Source organism: Somniosus microcephalus, chromosome 27 (genome assembly GCF_052327205.1).
Source record: "Somniosus microcephalus isolate GS21.2 chromosome 27, FLI_Smic_1.0, whole genome shotgun sequence".
In the NCBI taxonomy this organism is placed as follows: Eukaryota; Metazoa; Chordata; class Chondrichthyes; order Squaliformes; family Somniosidae; genus Somniosus; species Somniosus microcephalus.
The window spans coordinates 1814587-1834403 of NC_141013.1; the positions used below are offsets into that span (position 1 = coordinate 1814587).

General features: G+C 45.8%; 1 protein-coding gene across 2 annotated transcripts in view; it reads left to right on the plus strand.

Annotated features, from left to right (window-relative positions):
- The window catches only part of pde8a (phosphodiesterase 8A), a 204699-nt gene that overhangs the window by 172804 nt on the left and 12078 nt on the right, over positions 1–19817 (plus strand). For both annotated transcript variants that reach the window (XM_085968311.1, XM_085968312.1), the window contains 4 exons: positions 1343–1478; positions 8715–8913; positions 9497–9714; positions 14625–14763. In XM_085968311.1, the coding sequence (XP_085824437.1) occupies positions 1343–1478; positions 8715–8913; positions 9497–9714; positions 14625–14763 (692 nt within the window). The remainder of the gene's footprint in view (positions 1–1342; positions 1479–8714; positions 8914–9496; positions 9715–14624; positions 14764–19817) is intronic.

The following is a 19817-nucleotide window of genomic DNA, read 5'->3' on the forward strand; positions in this document are numbered from 1 at the left end:
GATAGTCACCAAGAAATCCAATAGGGAATTCAGAAGAAACTTCTTTACCCAGAGAGTGGTGAGAATGTGGAACTCGCTACCACAGAGAATGGTTGAAGTGAATAGTATAGATGCATTTAAGGGGAGGCTAGACAAGCATACGAGGGAAAAGGGAATAGAGGGTTATGCTGATAGATTTAGATGAGGCAAAACGGGAGGAGGCTCGTGTGGAGCATAAACACCGGCATGGACTGGTTGGGCTGAATGGCCTGTTTCTGTGCCGTCTATACTGTGTAATATGTAATTCCATTAGCCTTTAATTATTTTTTTGTACCTGTCCACTAGCTTTTAGTGATTTCTGCACTTGGACCCTTAAATCTCTGCTCCTCATCCACAGTTCCAAGCTTCTCGCTATTTAGGAAATACTCTGATCTATCTTGCTTAGGTCCAAAGTGGATAACCTGACACTTTACTACATTTTTGCCCACTCACTTAATCTGTCAATGTCCCTTTGTAACTATCTACTCCCATCTACATTATTTACTGTGCCACCTAACTTAAGTGTCATCAGCAAACTTAGATATACAGCTCTCCATTCCTTCATCCAAGTCATTTATAAATAGAGTGAAAAGCAGAGGCTCCAGTATAGATCCACTAGTCACATCCTGTCAATTTGAGTAGATACCCATTATCCCTACCCTCTGTATCCTACCTCCTAATCAATTCCCTATCCAAGCCAATAGGTTGCCACCAATTCCAGCACTCTCATTTTTGTTAACGGTCTCTTATGTGGAACCTTGTCGAATACCTTCTGGAAGTCCATATAAATAACATCCATAGACACTCCCTTATCTACCACGTTTGTTACCTCTTCAAAAAATTCAACTCGGTTTGTTAGACATTACTTACCCTTTACAAATTCATGCTGGCTCTCTCTGATCAGCATATATTTGTCCAGCTGCTCAGTTACTCTGTCCCTAATAGCAGATACTAGTAACTGCCCCACAACGGACGTTAGACTAATAGGCCTATAATTTCCTAGTTTATGGCTCCTATCCCTAAATAATGGAGTCACATTATTCATCATCAATAAAATATTCTGAATTCTCTTTCTCAGATCCAAAATGGATGACCTCACACTTCCCCACATTAAATTCCCATCTGCCACAGTTTTGCCCACTCACTTAGTCTGTCAATGTCGCTTTGTAACTTCCTGCTCCCATCTACACAACTTACTGTCTCTCCTAATTTAGTGTTATCTGCAAACCTGGATATATAACTATTCATTTGGTTACTGATCTCTGTGGGCTTTATTACAATGTTCCTTTGATTACTGATTTTCTTTGTGGGTTTTTCCTCTCAGATGCCCACCCTATTCACACTCATTTGCATATTCCTGTCTCGCTCCATGATATCCCAACAAGAATAACTCAAACAATGGAAAATGAGGATTCCTGGGACTTTGATATATTTGAATTGGAGGCTGCAACACACAAAAGGTACATTTAAAGTATGGGAACAATAAGCAGGTTTGGAGGGGACAAGGGATAGATGACAAGTGGATGTCAAACACATGCTCAAAATTACCTGACATCTACAACTGCACAGGGTGAGGCTCTTTGAAGAATTGGAATGTCACAGTTCAGCTAATTTTTGGAAAGATTTGAAAAAAGTGTTCCATTGTGATTGGTTAAGGAGTAAATGTCATATTGCAAGACTTATATACTGGGAAGTATATATGTAGGAATAGGGATGAGTGATATTATCCTGGAGATCAGCTACTTGCCAGATCGCAGTAATAAAACACATCTGTCAGAAACTGTTTTAATAAAATGCATCTCAGTCAAAATCGGTTCAATTTCTACCATTGGGAAACAAGCACTTGGACAGGAAGGTATTTCATGGCTTGGGGAGGCAGATGATTGCACAGATGTTCCTGTTGTTTCATTGGGAGAAGAAAACTCTTACAGGAGTTTATCTCTATGACCTCGTCATCTTGTGACAGGATTCCTACTAAATACTTTCACATGTCATGTTGCTGCACACCAGTGGAACCGTCCCTGACTCCAATGTTTTTAACATCTCAGTCTGCCCCCCACCCCCGCCACAGCTTCATCGCCCGTTTCCTGCCCCCCCCCACCCCCACCACAGCTTCATCGCCCGTTTCCTGCCCCCCCCCTCCACCCCCACCACAGCTTCATCGCCCGTCTCTTTCCGCCCTCCCCCGCCTCAGCCTTATCGCCTGGCTCCGCCTCTACCTTGTTATCTGTAGTCTCGACTATTCCAATGCTATCCCAGCTGGCCTCCCACCTTGCACCCTCTGTAAACTTCAGCCCGTATTCTATCTCACACCAAGTCCCATTGTCCCATTCACCCATCACCGCTGTGCTCCCTGATCTACATTGGCTCGTGGTCTAGCAACACCTTGAGTTCAAAATTCTCATCCTTGTTTTCAAAACTCATCATCAGTGAGAATGGTGATTATAAACCTCTACCTACCCATAGTGCAAATTAAAACATGCAAAGAACATCTTAAAACTATGTACAGCAGCTCGAATGTTGTTATTTCAGTCCGATTTCTAATCCATCAATCCACACCTTTCCCTATCTCTGTAACCTCCTCCAGCTCTACAACCCTACAAGATATCTGCGCTCCTCCAATTCTGGCCTCTTGCACATCCCTAATTTTCATTGCTCCACCATTGGCAGCCGTGCTTTCAGCTGCCTGGGCCCCAAGCTTTGGTATTCCCTCCCTAAACCTCTCCATCTCTCTCTCCACCTTAAAACCTACCTCTTTGACCAAGTTGGTCACCGCTCCTAATATCTCCTTGTGAAGCTCGGTGTCGAAGTTAGTTTTGTTACGTTTCTGCAAAGTGCCTTGGGACGTTTTACATAAATACAAGTTCTTGTGTCTTTCAGGGTAACGTCTGTCTTATTTCCAAGCACCTCAAACTTTATACAGCTCCTGTAATGTGGGACCAGCTCTTTCCATACATATGCATTTGTGAAATGGTTCTGTGCAGAACATTTTTCCCCAATAACCAGCGGTTATTTTCACTCAAACTTAGCACTTGCATCACCTCCTTCATCAGCAGCAGGCCACAGAAGCTGTTGGTGTCCACTGATATCAGATGCTAACTTGAGGCAGAAATGCCCACTGCACCTTGAACCTGGAGCAAACTCTAGCCTGAGTTGGAACTTTTTATGAGTGTATTACTGCCTTGTAACCTGGGTACTATTTATTAACGACAGTAGTGCAGCGGTCCCCTGTGGACATCCCCCTCTCAAATAGATACACCACTTTGAGTGCTGCTGGGGGGGATGGCTTATCAGAGGAAAGCAGCAGCAGCCAACTTCCTGGCACCAGGGGTGGCTCTGCTGTACAGCACAGGAGGAAAAAAAGAGGGGTAGAGCTATAGTAATAGGGGATTCTATTGTAAGGGGAATAGGTAGGCGTTTCTGCGGCTGCAAACGAGACTCCAGGATGGTGTGTTGCCTCCCTGGTGCAAGAGTCAAGGATGTCTCAGAGCGGCTGCAGAACATCTTGGAAGGGGAGGGTGAACAGCCAGTTGTCGTGGTGCATATAGGCACCAACGATATAGGTAAAAAGCGGGATGAGGTCCTAAAAGCGGAATATAGGGAGTTAGGAGGTAAATTAAAAAATAGGACCTCAAAGGTAGTAATCTCAGGATTGCTACCAGTGCCACGTGCTAGTCAGAGTAGAAATAGAAGGATATTTCAGATGAATACGTGGCTAGAGGAATGGTGCAAGGGGGAGGGATTCAAGTTCCTGGGACATTGGAACTGGTTCTGGGGAAGGTGGGACCAGTTCAAACCGGACGGTTTGCACCTGGGCAGGGCTGGAACCGATGTCCTAGGGGGAGTGTTTGCTAGTGCTCTGGGGGAGGGTTTAAACTAAAATGGCAGGGGGTTGGGAACCTGAGCAGGGAGACAGAGGAAAGGGAAACAAGGATAAAAGCAAAAGATAGGAAGGAGAAAAACAAAAGTGGCAGTCAGAGAAATCACCGGTTTAAATCAAACGTGGCCACAGTAAATAATAATTCTAATAGGTCTAAGAGTGATAAAAAAAACAAGCCTGAAGGCTTTGTGTCTTAATGCGAGGAGCATTCATAATAAGGTGGATGAATTGGCTGCGCAAATAGAGGTAAACGAATATGATTTGGTTGGGATTACAGAAATGTGGCTCAAGGATGGACAAGGCTGGGAACTCAACATCCAGTGGTATTCGATATTCAGGAAAGATAGGTAAAAAGGAAAGGGAGGTGGGGTAGCATTACTGGTTAAAGAAGGGATTAACACAATTGTAAGGAAGGATATTAGCTCTGATGATGTGGAATCTGTATGGGTAGAATTGAGAAATACTAAGGGGCAGAAAATGTTAGTGGGTGTGGTATATAGACCTCCAAACAGTAAGGCGGAGGTTGGGGATGGCATTAAAAGGGAAATTAAAGAAGCGTGCAATAAGGGCACAGCAGTCATCATGGGTGACTTTAATCTACATATAGATTGGGCTAACCAAATTAGTAACAATACTGTGGAGGAGGAATTCCTGGAGTGTTTACGGGATGGTTTCCTGGACCAACATGTCGAGGAACCAACCAGAGATCAGGCCATCTTAGACTGGGTATTATGTAACGAGAAAGGATTAATTAGCAATCTTATTGTACGAGGCCCCTTGGGTCGGAGCGATCATAATATGATCGAATTCTTCATTAAGATGGAGAATGAAGTAGTTGACTCAGAGACTAGGGTTCTAAATTTAAATAAAGGAAACTACGATGGTCTGAGGAGCGAGTTGGGTAGGATTGATTGGGGAATGTCACTCAAAGGGTTGACGGTGGATAGGCAATGGCAAACATTCAAAGACCGAATGGATGAACTACAGAATTTGTTCATCCCAGTTTGGCATAAAAATAAAACAAAAAAGGTGACTCAACCGTGGCTAACAAGGGAAATTAGGGATAGCATAAGATCCAAGGAGAGAACATATAAATTGGCCAGAAAAAGCAATAATCCTGAGGATTGGGAGCAGTTTAAGATTCAACAAAGGGATTAATTAAGAAGGGGAAAATAGAATATGAGAGTAAGCTTTCAGGGAACATAAAAACTGACTGTAAAAGCTTTTATAGATATGTGAAGAGAAAAAGATTGGTGAAGTCAAGCGTAGGTCCCTTGCAGTCAGAATCAGGGAAATTTATAATGGGGAACAAAGAAATGGCAGACCAACTAAATATATATTTTGGTTCTGTCTTCACAAAGGAGGACACAAATAACATCCCAGAGATGCCAGGGAACATAGGGTCTGATGAAAGGGTGGAACTGAAAGAAATCAGTATTTGTAGGGAAATGGTGTTAGGAAAATTGATGGGACTGAAGGCCGATAAATCCCCAGGGCCTGATAATCTACATCCTAGGGTACTTAAGGAAGTGGCCCTAGAAATAGTAGATGCATTGCTGATCATCTTCCAGAACTCGATAGACTCTGGAACAGTACCCATGGATTGGAGGGTAGCTAATGTTACCCCACTATTCAAAAAAGGTGGTAGAGAAAAAGTGGGGAATTATAGACCGATAAGCCTGACATCAGTAGTGGGGAAAATGCTAGAGTCCATTATAAAAGATGTAATAGCAGAGCACTTGGAATGCAGCGACAGGATAGGACAAAGTCAACATGGATTTACAAAAGGTAAATCGTGCTTGACTAATCTACTGGAATTTTTTGAGGATGTAACTGGTAAAATAGATAAGGGAGAACTAGTGGATGTGGTATATTTGGACTTTCAGAAGGCTTTCGATAAGGTCCCGCATAAGAGATTAGCGTGCAAAATTAAGGCACATGGGATTGGGGGCAAGGTATTGACTTGGATAGAGAACTGGTTGGCGGATAGAAAGCAGAGAGTTGGAATAAACGGGTCGTTTTCCGAGTGGCAGGCAGTGACTAGTGGGGTACCGCAAGGATCGGTCCTAGGACCCCAGCTGTTCACAAAATACATTAATGATCTGGACAAGGGAATTGGATGTAATATCTCCAAATTTGCAGACGACACAAAGCTGGGTGGGAGGGTATGCTGTGAGGAGGATGTCGTGAAACTCCAGTACGATTTGGACAGATTGGGTGATTGGGCAGAAACATGGCAAATGCACTATAATGTGGATAAATGTGAGGTTATCCACTTTGGTGGCAAAAACAGGAAGGCAGATTATTATTTGAATGGCAATAGATTGGGAGAAGGGGAAGTGCAAAGAGACCTGGGTGTTCTTGTGCACCAGTCGCTGAAGGTAAGCATGCAGGTGCAGCAGGTGGTTAAGAAGGCAAATGGTATGTTGGTCTTCGTAGCAAGAGGGTTCGAGTACAGGAACAAGGATGTCTTGCTGCAGTTGTACAGGGCCTTGGTGAGACCGCACCTTGAGTATTGTGTGCAGTTTTGGTCGCCTTATCTGAGGAAGGATGTTCTTGTCATGGAAGGAGTGCAGCGAAGATTCACCAGGCTGATACCTGGGATGGCAGGAATGACGTATGAGGAGAGATTGTGTTGATTGGGCTTATAATCACTGGAGTTTAGAAGATTGAGAGGGGATCTCATCGAAACCTATAAAAATTCTGTCAGGCCTGGACAGACTAGATGCAGGAAGGATGTTTCCGATGGCCGGGGAGTCCAGAACCAGGGGTCATAGTCTAAGGATAAGGGGTAAGCCATTTAGGACTGAAATGAGGAGGAATTTCTTCACCCAGAGAGTGGTGAACCTGTGGAATTCTCTGCCACAGAGGGCGGTGGAGGCCAGTTCATTAAATATATTCAAGGAGGAGTTGGATATATTTCTTAAGGCTAAAGGGATCAAGGGATATGGGGAGAAGGCAGGGACAGGGTACTGAATTTGGATGATCAGCCATGATCTCGTTGAATGGCGGAGTGATGTGCCTTCAATAACCACAAAACTAGAAGTTATAGACTTTAACAAGTTGGCTTTTAATCACTAAGATCAGAGCTAACATCTCAACACACCGACTGGCTCACAGGAATGAGTCATTCAGATCCTGGGATCTTTAAGTAAGAGAAGTCAGGGGCGGAGCCAAGAGCCAAGACCTGGAACCTTCCAGGTTAGTCAGGAAAGAGGAAGTGAAACTATACACCGTGTGGGGGAGGGTAATATACATGAGTGCAAAACGAATACAGGCAAGACAAACAGATTTCATTACACGGAGCAGGCTCGAAGAGCCGAATGGCCTACTCCTGCTCCTATCTTCTATGTTTCTATGACATACAAGTTGAATATGGCGAAACATGCAAGGTAGTCAGTATCTACCCTTGTGAGGCTCTTTAAAGCTTGCAACTTCAACAAGCTTGCTGGTTGGATGTGATAAATATCTGCCTGCGGCTCACTGTAGCAGGAACAGTGCCAGTAATATTTAAACACCATATTTATTGTAAGAAGTTTTGAATACAACACTTGTTTGTTTTTTGAGATGCTGATTAATGCATGACGTTGTACGGTGTTGGTTGTTTGACCGACCAGGTTAGTGAGCTGATCTGCATCACTGAGCAATAGGCCTCTAGCTTGGGGCCAACGCCCATCTGGTGAGTTGCTGGCCAGAGATTTACAGAGCAAGATGTATCACCTGAAGGAGGGAAAATTAGTGGAATCCATCCCACGTCTTGATCCGTTAACCCCACCGACCCTACCCTAGCTGCATTCAGAGCACCAACAAGGAATGCCACAGTGAAGGTCCATACCCATTATCAGGAGCAGAAGCACGATAAGTGCTGAGGCCTTTTAAAATGTTTCTTTACTTTAAAAAAAAATTGTACTAAAATTATTGACTCGGGGCTAAATTCGGTTGATTTGCGTCTCCCGTTAGCGCCCTAAGAGGGCACTAACGGGGCGCAAATGAACTAGCGCCTGGGCGCAGCGCCACTAACGCCTCCCGTGAAATTCAGCGGGAGGTTAGCGGCGGCGCTAACATCATTGCCGTGTGCAGCGCCCCTGCTGTAACATTGGGTGGCGCCCCCGACTTACCACCGGACGCTATATCCGCCCGGGTCAGGGAGCCTACCTGCGGCTGGGGCGGTTCTAGCTAAAGGGGAGGTGGCGGGCAGCCATTTTTGTTGCTGGCCACCTGCCAGTACCTACCCCCGTTGTTGTCACCGGCCCCCATGAAGTCCCCCCGCGGGGTGCCGGCTGTTCTCCGTGAGCCCGGCACTCCTCTTGAGTGCCAGGCTCGTTTGCCGGCACTCCCAATCCCTGGTGGCCCAGCTGGGTGCTGGGACGCACTGCGCCAGGCTCCTCCCCTTTAATAAGGGGAGGAAGGCCTGCAGTACTGCGGTACGTAGCACTGCGATATTGGCTCGCAGCCCCCCAAGAGGGATGCAGGACGTTTCCAGTAGCGCCCCTCCTCCCTCTCGGCGCTACCTGGGAAAACGATGCGGGGGCACTAAAATTAGTGCCCGGCGAAGGTAGCGGGGGGCGCTACCTAATTTTTACCCCTTCGTCTTTCCCCTAAGGTTGGCAGAAATGCTAAGACTTCATGCCGCAAGGTTAACCCATATTGTTCTGTAGCAATTTAAAATAATGAATGTGGCTTGTGTTTGGGGGGAGGAACAGGAAGAGGGCTTCATCTGAAAAATGATACAGAAGGACATGCCCAGCACTTAGTCCATAACAAAATAAAACCTTTCACCAGACATTCTCTAAACCTCTGTCATCTTTTGCTCTAGGCCTCTGGTCTACCTTGGGCTGAAAACATTTTCACGCTTTGGAGTCTGTGAATTTTTAAACTGTTCTGAATCGATGCTCCGGTCCTGGTTACAAGTTATTGAAGCAAATTACCACTCCTCAAATTCCTATCACAACTCCACGCACTCTGCAGATGTGCTGCATGCAACTGCTTATTTCCTTTGTAAGGAAAGAGTTAAGGTGAGTTGAGGCACTTCCTAAAAAGAAGAGAATCCCCTTTCCTTTAAAAGGATCTTCTACTCCCAGTATTCCACCTCAGCTTACAGAAGAGATGTTGATTTTTTTTTAAATTTGTTCTCGGGATCTGGGTGTTGCTTGCAAGGCTGACATTTATTGTCCATTCCTAGTTGAGCAGCTGATGTTGGGCCTTCCCATTGAACTGCTGCAGTCCCTGTGGTGATGGTGCTCCCATAATGGTGTTGGGGAATTCCACAATAGAAACTGACTGCAGAGGTATTCTGTATAAAATAAATTTGTTAGCTTTTGACAAAAATAGTGCAGGGGTTCTTTAATATACAGATAATGATTTCCCGCCCTCCCCATCTGCCGATCGTGTCCCCGGCTGCGCCCCCTGTTTCACCAGTGGCACTGCAATCCAGCTTAGACTGATGCAAGGGCCGTGCTTTAACTGCCCTCCCCCCACCCTGTCTCAAACCTACTTTGTGAAATAAATCTGCTGCTTTATGGTAAATTCCGCATCCACTGTTCGGCTATGAGCATCTTCAGATTTTTTTTAACGCTGTTTCTATTCATTGTTGTGCAGCAAAGCTTGGACCGGACCGATGAGGTGGCAGCTCTCATCGCAGCCACAGTACATGACGTCGATCACCCTGGCAGGACAAACTCTTTCTTGTGCAACGCGGGCAGCGAGCTGGCGCTCCTTTATAATGACACAGCCGTGCTGGAGAGCCACCATGCAGCACTAGCATTCCAGCTGACCACACGAGACGACAAGTGTAACATCTTCAAGAACATGGATAGGTAAGTGGTCTAGAACCACTCGATAAGGGTCCTGTTCTTACACTGCTGGATTCGCTCTGCTGTCTTTAGTAGAAAAACTCCTTGGGATGAAAATTGCTCTCAACATTTACGCTGCAGGTTAAATGGAGGAAGGACCATGAGAGAAGTTAGGGGGAACTAACCGAGAGCAGAGGGAGAATATAATTAATCATTTTTTGACCCACGATCACTGTTTGCTTGGATTTAGTGCACTGTTGATTCTTGATCATGTGACCAACACGAGCACCAGGTGGATTAACTGATTATTTGCAAGTTAGGCTGCTGCCAAGTATTTTAAAAATCATATCTTTAATAAATTGATACATTTTTTTAGAACTATTTAGAGAACCAATGGTGCATGGCCAGTGTTAAGCTCTTTCTTTGACCGGCTGAGTCTGTACCTGATGCTCAGGTCTGGTGTAGCCCAACACTAGCATCATCCTCATATCCAGATCACTTGTGTTTGAGCTGTTTGTCTGTCTTGGTAACATAGGGAAACGTAAAGAAAGTTCCCACCCCTCACTCAGAGAAAGATCAATAGAAAGAAAAGAAAGACTTACATTTCTATAGCTCCTTTCACAACCCCAGGACATCCCAAAGCACTTTACAGCCAATGAAGGACTTTTGAAGTGTGGTCACTGTTGTAATGTAGGGAAATCGTGGCAGCCATATTGTGCACAGCAAGGTCCCAAAAGCAGCAATGAGATATCACCAGATCATTTTCTTGTGATGTTGGTTGAGGGATAAATATTATCATGTCCATTTCACTGACCTATGACAACTGATTTTAAAAAATCAGGGGGTGTGGAAGTACAGGTTTTTTTTTAATAGTTTGACAAGAGGAGGAAATGGCAAAAATATTAGCATAGAATACTTGGAGAAGAGTAAAATACTTATGTGCTCAGTGGGTCTTGTGTAGGAAGCATGTGATTGTAATGCTGCTAATTCCAACTGCCAACAGCATGCTAGTCATGAGAATTTGCTTCATTAGCAGTCTGGCTGAACGAATCCTGCCTGAGTAACGAGGGAAAACAGAGAAGCTTTGGCAACGGAAAGGATTCTGTAAAGAGCAAGAGAGATGTTTTTAGTTAAGGGTCTATAACACAAAGCTCATAATTCAGTTTGAATTTCACAATCTCACTCAAAAGTCACGGGGCTGACTTGTATGGGAGATAGAACTGTTAGCCTAATGAAATAGGGGTGCACCTTATAGGGTAGTGCGAAGATATGGCCATTACAGTTGGGATTTCGCGCTGCATGCGACCTATGGTATACCTGACTCCACAATGCTGGATGAGATAATGGTCTATGTATAACTGACAACTGGGTACAGGAGAATTGCATTGTGAAATGGATTACTTTAATTTGTAGAAGCAACTTGGCCATGGAGAGTATAAGGGCTGTTTAATGAATACTTGCAGCGTATCTGGCAAGAGCAATAGTTGGAACGCCCTGATAGGGGAACAAGCTCCTACACTGTCAGTTCCACATTTTAACCCAGTCCCCTCTGCCGCCTCCTCCTCGATCAGTTGAAATAATGGATCTAATAAAGTCGTTTAATTGTAGAATTGAGAAATGCCAAGGGGCAGAAAACGTTAGTGGGAGTGGTATATAGACCTCCAAACAGTAAGGCGGAGGTTGGGGATGGCATTAAAAGGGAAATTAAAGAAGCGTGCAATAAGGGCACAGCAGTCATCATGGGTGACTTTAATCTACATATAGATTGGGCTAACCAAATTAGTAACAATACTGTGGAGGAGGAATTCCTGGAGTGTTTACAGGATGGTTTTCTGGACCAATATGTCGAGGAACCAACCAGAGATCAGGCCATCTTAGACTGGGTATTATGTAACGAGAAAGGATTACTTAGCAATCTTGTTGTACGAGGCCCCTTGGGTTGGAGCGATCATAATATGCTCGAATTCTTCATTAAGATGGAGAATGAAGTAGTTGACTCAGAGACTAGGGTCCTAAATTTAAATAAAGGAAACTACGATGGTCTGAGGCGTGAGTTGGGTAGGATTGATTGGGGAATGTCACTCAAAGGGTTGACGGTGGATAGGCAATGGCAAACATTCAAAGACCGCATGGATGAACTACAGAATTTGTTAATCCCAGTTTGGCATAAAAATAAAACAAAAAAGGTGACTCAACCGTGGCTAACAAGGGAAATTAGGGATAGCATAAGATCCAAGGAGAGAACATATAAATTGGCCAGAAAAAGCAATAATCCTGAGGATTGGGAGCAGTTTAGGATTCAACAAAGGAGGACAAAGGGATTAATTAAGAAGGGGAAAATAGAATATGAGAGTAAGCTTGCAGGGAACATAAAAACTGACTGTAAAAGCTTTTATAGATATGTGAAGAGAAAAAGATTGGTGAAGTCAAGTGTAGGTCCCTTGCAGTCAGAATCAGGGGAATTTATAATGGGGAACAAAGAAATGGCAGACCAACTAAATACATATTTTGGTTGTGTCTTCACAAAGGAGGACACAAATAACATCCCAGAGCTGCCGGGGAACATAGGGTCTGATGAAAGGGTGGAACTGAACGAAATCAGTATTTGTAGGGAAATGGTGTTAGGGAAATTGATGGGATTGAAGGCCGATAAATCCCCAGGGCCTGATAATCTACATCCTAGGGTACTTAAGGAAGTGGCCCTAGAAATAGTAGATGCATTGCTGATCATCTTCCAACATTCGATGGAATCTGGAACAGTACCCATGGATTGGAGGGTAGCTAATGTTATCCCACTATTCAAAAAAGGTGGTGGAGAGAAAACGGGGAATTACAGACCGGTAAGCCTGACATCGGTAGTGGGGAAAATGCTAGCGTCCATTATAAAAGATGTAATAGCAGAGCACTTGGAAAACAGTGACAGGATAGGACAAAGTCAACATGGATTCACAAAAGGTAAATCGTGCTTGACTAATCTACTGGAATTTTTGAGGATGTAACTGGTAAAACAGATAAGGGAGAACCAGTGGATGTGGTGTATCTGGACTTTCAGAAGGCCTTCGATAAGGTCCCGCATAAGAGATTAGCGTGTAAAGTTAAGGCACATGGGATTGGGGGCAAGGTATTGACTTGGATAGAGAACTGGTTGGCGGACAGAAAGCAAAGAGTTGGAATAAACGGGTCTTTTTCCGAATGGCAGGCAGTGATTAGTGGGGTACCGCAGGGATTGGTCCTTGGACCCCAGCTATTCACAATATATATAAATGATCTGGACAAGAGAACTAGATGTAATATCTCCAAATTTGCAGACGACACAAAGCTGGGTGGGCATGTGTGCTGTGAGGAGGATGTCGAGAAACTCCAGGATGATTTGGACATGTTGGGTGATTGGGCAGAAACATGGCAGATGCAATATAACGTGGATAAATGTGAGGTTATCCACTTTGGTGTCAAAAACAGGAAGGCAGATTATTATCTGAACGGCAATAGCTTGGGAGAAGGGGAAGTGCAATGAGACCTGGGTGTCCTTGTGCACCAGTCGCTGAAGGTAAGCATGCAGGTGCAGCAGGTGGTTAAGAAGGCAAAAGGTATGTTGGCCCTCGTAGTGAGAGGGTTTGAGTACAGGAACAAGGATGTCTTGCTGCAGCTGTACAGGGCCTTGGTGAGACCACATCTTGAGTATTGTGTGCAGTTTTGGTCGCCTTATCTGAGGAAGGACATTCTTGCCATGGAAGGAGTTCAGCGAAGATTCACCAGGCTGATACCTGGGATGGCAGGAATGACGTATGAGGAGAGATTGTGTCGATTGGGCATGTACTCACTGGAGTTTAGAAGAATGAGAGGGGATCTCATTGAAACTTATAAAATTCTGACAGGACTGGACAGACTAGATGCAGGAAGGATGTTCCCGATGGTCGGGGAGTCCAGAACCAGGGGTCACAGTCTAAGGATAAGGGGTAAGCCATTTAGGACAGAGATGAGGAGGAATTTCTTCACCCAGAGAGTGGTGAACCTGTGTAATTCTCTACCACAGGAGGCAGTTTAGGCCAATTCATTAAATATATTCAAGATGGAGTTGGATATATTTCTTAAGGTTAAAAGGATCAAGGGATATGGGGAGAAAGCAGGAACAGGGTACTGAATTTGGATGATCAGCCATGATCGCATTGAATGTCGGAGCAGGCTCGAGGGGCCGAATGGCCTACTCCTGTTCCTATCTTCTATGTTTCTATGTTAATCTCGTGCTCTGTCTTCTCATGGCAATTAGATTTGGTTTTTCCATGTGCTTTTGGGCATTGGGTAGAACTCACCAGTGCTGTATTTTTTTTAATTGGTAAGATCAAGTTAGAATCTGTTGTAGTTTTTCTTTTGGATGTTGCTGCAGATTCGACTATTCCAATGCTCTCCGGGCCAGCCTCCCACCTTGCACCCTCTGTAAACTTCAGCTTATCCAAAACTCTGCTGCCCTTATCCTAACTCGCACCAAGTCCTGCTCACCCATCGGCCCTGTGTTCGCTGACCTACATTGGCTCTCAGTCCAGCAACCTCTCAATATTAAAATTCTCATCCATGTGTTCATGGCCTCGTCCCTCCCTATCTCTATAATCTCCTCCAGCTCTACAACCCTCCGAGATCTCTGAGTTCCTCCAATTCTGGCCTCTTGAGCATCCCCCACTCACTTCGCCCCATCATTGACGGCTGTGCCGTCAGCCATCTAGGCCCTAAGCTCTGGAATTCCCTTTCTAAACCTCTCCACCTCTCCTTTCAAGATGCTGCTTAAAACCTACCTTTTGGTCACCTGTCGCAATATCTCTTTATGTGGCTCGGTGTCTGATTTGGCTCCTGTGAAGTATCTTGGGACGTTTTCCTATGTTAAAAGTGCTGTATAAATGCACGTTTGTTGTTGAATTGAGAATGAATGTTGTTTTGGGCAGGAATGAGTACCGGACACTCCGACAAGCTATTATCGACATGGTCCTGGCAACAGAGATGACAAAGCACTTTGAACACGTCAACAAATTTGTAAACAGCATCAACAAGCCTTTGGCTGGACTGGAGGAGAACAGCTCTGGGGTAAGTATGATGAGACATTCTGCAACATCCAGAACTGCTCACAAGGACAGCGCTAGATGCTCAACCCCCGATTAAATCATGGGGTCACAATGACGCAGAGCGGATTAAATGGCAGCAATGTTTTGTATACTGTGGTGTTCCACTCTCTAAAGGCCATTTCTTAAATTATTGGAATCTAAAGGGTTAATGCATAGGAAAACTAAAAATCAAGATTGTTTTGTTTGATTTCAGGACTACAGGTCAGAGCTCCAGTCATGAGTTGCAGCTGAGTAATTCTCAATTTACTGAATTACTGGAATGTTTAAACCCCTCTGAGTGCTTAATGGCTGATGAGCGTAGTGTGCATGCGTACGCACGTGCGTGACATAGGTGGAGGTAACGGGTAGAGGAAGCCGTATACATTAGGTGGCAGGCAGATGACCTGCTCCCAGGTATCTAACAGGTGTTGCTTCTAACAGCAGCTGGAAGGTGTCAGCAGCAGCTGAGGGTTATGCTGATCCTACTTGGACTTCCCTTCCCTCAAGTTGCCTGTGTAACATTGAAGTGAGAAAAGTAACAATTTGTTTATGTGGGAAATCCTCGGAGCCCCTGCCCTCCCGCTCGCTCTCTGAAAACTTGCCTTCACAACCCAGTGTAATTGCAACACTTTCAATGTTTGGAACTGTGACAGTCAGTTCTGGTAGGGGGACTGTTAGCAAGGACTGCAGTTGTGTGCCTTTGTGAGTTGTTGAGATGCATGGAAATGAATGTGGAAATAAATAAAGGTTAATTGTTTCTGCAGCAAATTGTCAAATGAGGATTTTACAACAAACTACTCTGCCCCTGGAGAAAAACAAATTAACAATTTATACCTAGACGGTTATGAATGATTGTACCATCCCATGCTAATCAGCCATGCATCCGTTGGGCTTTGTGAAATAATGCATAGGAAAACTAAAAATCTGCGTTAACTTGGGAACAGGATATTTTCTGAGCACGTTCCCCATGTCTCTGCCACTGGAGAGAGTCATCTCTAGTTAGGCAGTCGTGATTCATCAGTTTTCCTGAGCAGATTCTGGGTTGTGTTAACACTGTGTGGTGATGCAGAATCTACACGATTAACCCCGTCACGGTTGGGCTTTAAACGGCTGCACTCCGGGTTGGGGTCCGGGTCAGGTTTGTCTGGAGCTGGTGGCCAGATGTCAATGGACTGGCTGTAAACTTTCTAAAATATAAGCACGGTGGCATAGTGGTTAGCACTGTTGCCTCACAGCGCCAGGGACCCGGGTTCGAATCCGGCCTCGGGTGACTGTCTGTGTGGAGTTTGCACATTCTCCCCGTGTTTGCGTGGGTTTCCTCCGGGTGCTCCGGTTTCCTCCCACAGTCCAAAGATGTGCGGGTTAGGTTGATTGGCTATGATAAATTGACCCTTAGTGTTAGGGGGATTAAATACGTGGGGTTACGGGGATAGGGTGGGATATGTGTTGGTGTAGGGGTTACGGGGATCGGGTGGGATATGTGTCGGTGCAGGCTCGATGGGCCGAAATGGCCTCTATCTGCACTGTGGGGTTTCTGTGATTCTGTGATAAGAATTCAATTTTTTAGTCTTTAGTTTCTCCCCTCTCGTCTCCACCTCCCTCCCCGAGCTTCATGGATAGGTTTCTTTGTCTAAACAAAAATGGCAACAGCTCAGGGTCACACAAATGCAGCGGCTGAATTTCCACAAGTGGAAAAACTTTGCAATCGTACGGATTCTGGCTGTGCTGAGAGTTTGTGGCTGAGACTGGACCAGTGATGGTTAAACGCTGTGAGAGGGGGTCCCATAAAAGATTTCGCCCTCTGCAGAATGTTACAGGCAGCCTGCAGCTTTCACACCGCAGTGAGGAATCCACTGCTTGGGGACTTCACATAATCCCAATGTCAGTGATCAAAGGCAATTTATTATGTTAAATATTTACCAAAAGGCTAGATTTTTAAATTTCTAAATTACAATGTTAGACATTTTAACTGACTCGGCCAACATTGGGGACCATGTAACTAGTTGTCGGATTATTGTAAAAACCTTTGGGGAAGGAAACCTGCCATCCTTACCTGGTCTAGCCTATATGGTTGACTCTTAACTGCCCTCTAAAGTAGCCTAGCGCCCCTCTCAGTTGTATCAAACCGTGACAAAGAATAACACCTTCACCACACAGACTGCAGCGGTTTAAGAAGAAGGCCCGCCACCACCTTCTCAGGGCAACTGGAGATGGGCACTAAATGCTGGCCTGGCCAGTGACGCCCACATGCTTTGAATGACTGGCTACATTCACTTCTTCGTAGAGGACATCATCCAAAGACGTTGGGGACATCCTTTGCTATGCATCGAACTTTTCCAGATACTTTCTCAGGCCCAACATGAAAGGCAACTCCTATAGAAAGAAAGAAAGACTTGCATTTATATAGCACCTTTCACGACCACCAGGCGTCCCAAAGCGCTTTACAGCCAATGAAGTACTTTTTTTTAAAAGTGTAGTCACTGTTGTAATAGTGTCATAGGGGGAGAAATTCGGTTGTTAGCGCCACCGATTAACGCCTAAAGAGGCTGAGAAATGGGGCGCTAGCCAATTTCCGGGCGGGCGCAAGACGCCGAGCCCCATATTGAGCATGCATTTAGCGCCGGCGCTAAATCTTAGCGCCCGCTCATGGGCGCAGGCTGATTATGACGTCATTTGAGTGTGCAACGCCTTTTGGGTGCCCTGGACCGGAAATTCAGTGGCACCCCCCTCCGTAGCGCCTGGCGCTAATAGTGACAGCTTACCTGGACCTTACCAAGTCGCTCTCGGGCTGGAGGAGCGTTATTTAAAGGGGACTGGTGTGGTTTAAAAGCGGCAGCCATTTTTGGAGCACAACTTCCTCGAGAGCTACAAAGAGTTGCTGAGCTGCACACTGAGAGCCATTTGACCACTGAGCCAGCGCAGGCAGACGATCTTCAGCCTTCTGACCATCACCTTGCTGTTGGTGAGCCTTGACAATGGGGAACCTTCCTGTGGGCACTTATTATGGAGGCTGCATTGGAGGGGAACGTCCTGCTGCTGAATCATCTGGAAAGGGCACTGAGATGCTGGGAGAGGGGGGCGGGCATGGCCAGACGGAGGAGGGCCAACAGACGTCGCCACAGCAGACCATACGCTGGCAGGGTTTTCCGACAGCAGTTTTCCTACATGAACATGCCAGAGGAGCAGTGTGTCAGAAGGCTGCCATTTAGAAAGGAGGTGGTGACTGAGCTGTGCCAGCTGCTTCAGCCAGATCTGCAGCCTCAGATAAGGTGCAGGACATCTCTGTTGGTGGCTGAGAAGATGCCTGCTGGCCTGAACTTCTACGCGAGCAGCTCTTCTCAGGCTGCGCGTCAGAGGCTGATCAGAAGTAGCTTCTAGGCCCCTCTCACGGAATGCTTGCTGCCATTCCAAGAACAGGAATGGAACCGGTCTGATACCCCCAAGCCTGTGAAGGGCAAGATGCATGTAAATAGCAGGCATGGCCATTGTAAATGAAGAAAGTGTTTCATTAAACAAAATGTGGTTCCTTCAAACATGAGAAAGCTATGACAACAGAAAGCAAAACTAATACACTGACACATAACTGACCCTCACACCCGGGAGACTGTCCAAAACATAAATCACATTCCGACCATCTTCCTTGGCCTTGATTCCACTGCGCCAACCAAAGCATCCAATGCCCCATCAGTGAGTCGTTCCGCCCTCTGCCTCACCCTTTCCATGTCTTGCTAGGCTGGTGCGCCACAGGTAGGCTCCCACCGCTTTGAAGGCCTACAAGGCAGTGAGTGTGTCTGGTGATGCCAATTGACCTGCCCCTTTAAGAGCTGGCCGGCGCCACTGTGTCTCAGGGAAAGTGATTATTGACAGCACCCTCGCTGCGCCCCGCTGCCGCGAAATTGGGTTGCGCCGCCGGGTTAGCGCCTTGTAGCATTTAGCGCCGCAATCACCTTTAGGGGTGCTACAACCCAATATCGCGCCAGATGGCGCTAAATCGCAACTGGCGCTAGGCTTTGCGCTTCGCCAGAACTAGCGCCCCAAACGGGGCTATACCCAATTTCTCCCCCATAGAGTTATACAGCACAGAAAGAGGCCCTTCGGCCTATTGTGTCTGCGCCGGCCATCAAGCCCTACCTATTCTAATCCCATTTTCCAGCACTTGGTCCGTAGCCTTGTATGCTATGGCGTTTCAAGTGCTGATCTAAATGCTTCTTGAATGTTGTGAGGGTTCCTGCCTCTACCACTCTTTCAGGCAGTGAGTTCCCGATTTCAACCACCCTCTGGGTGATAAAGTTTTTCCTCAAATCCCCTCTAAACCTCCTGCCCTTTACCTTGAAACTATGCCCCCTGGTTATTGACCCCTCTACTAAGGGGAAAAGTTCCTTTCTATCTACCCTATCTATGCCCCTCATAATTTTGTACACCTCACTCAGGTCCCCCCTCAGCCTTCTCTGCTCTAAGGAAAACAACCCCAGCCTGTCCAGTCTCTCTTCATAGCTGAAGCGCTCCAGCCCAGGTAACATCCTGGTGAATCTCCTCTGCACCCTCTCCAATGCAATCACATGCTTCCTATGGTGTGGCGACCAGAACTGCACACAGTATTCAAGCTGTGGCCTAACTAGCGTTTTGTACAGCTCCATCATAACCTCCCTGCTATTATATTCTATGCCTCAGCTAATGAAGGCAAGTATCCCATATGCCTTTTTAACCACCTTATCTACCTGTCCTGTTGCCTTCAGGGATCTATGTACATGCACACCAAGGTCCCTCTGATCCTCTGTCCTTCCTAGGGTCCTACCATTCATTGTGTATTCCTTTGCCTTGTTAGTCCTCCCAAAATGCATCACCTCACACTTTTCAGGGTTAAATTCCATTTGCCACTGTTCTGCCCATCTGACCAACCTGTCTATCGTCCTGTAGCCTGAGGCTTCCCTCCTCACTACTTACCACTCCACCAATTTTCGTGTCATCTGCGAACTTACTGATCATACCTCCTACATTCATATCTAAATCATTAATGTACACTACAAACAGCAAAGG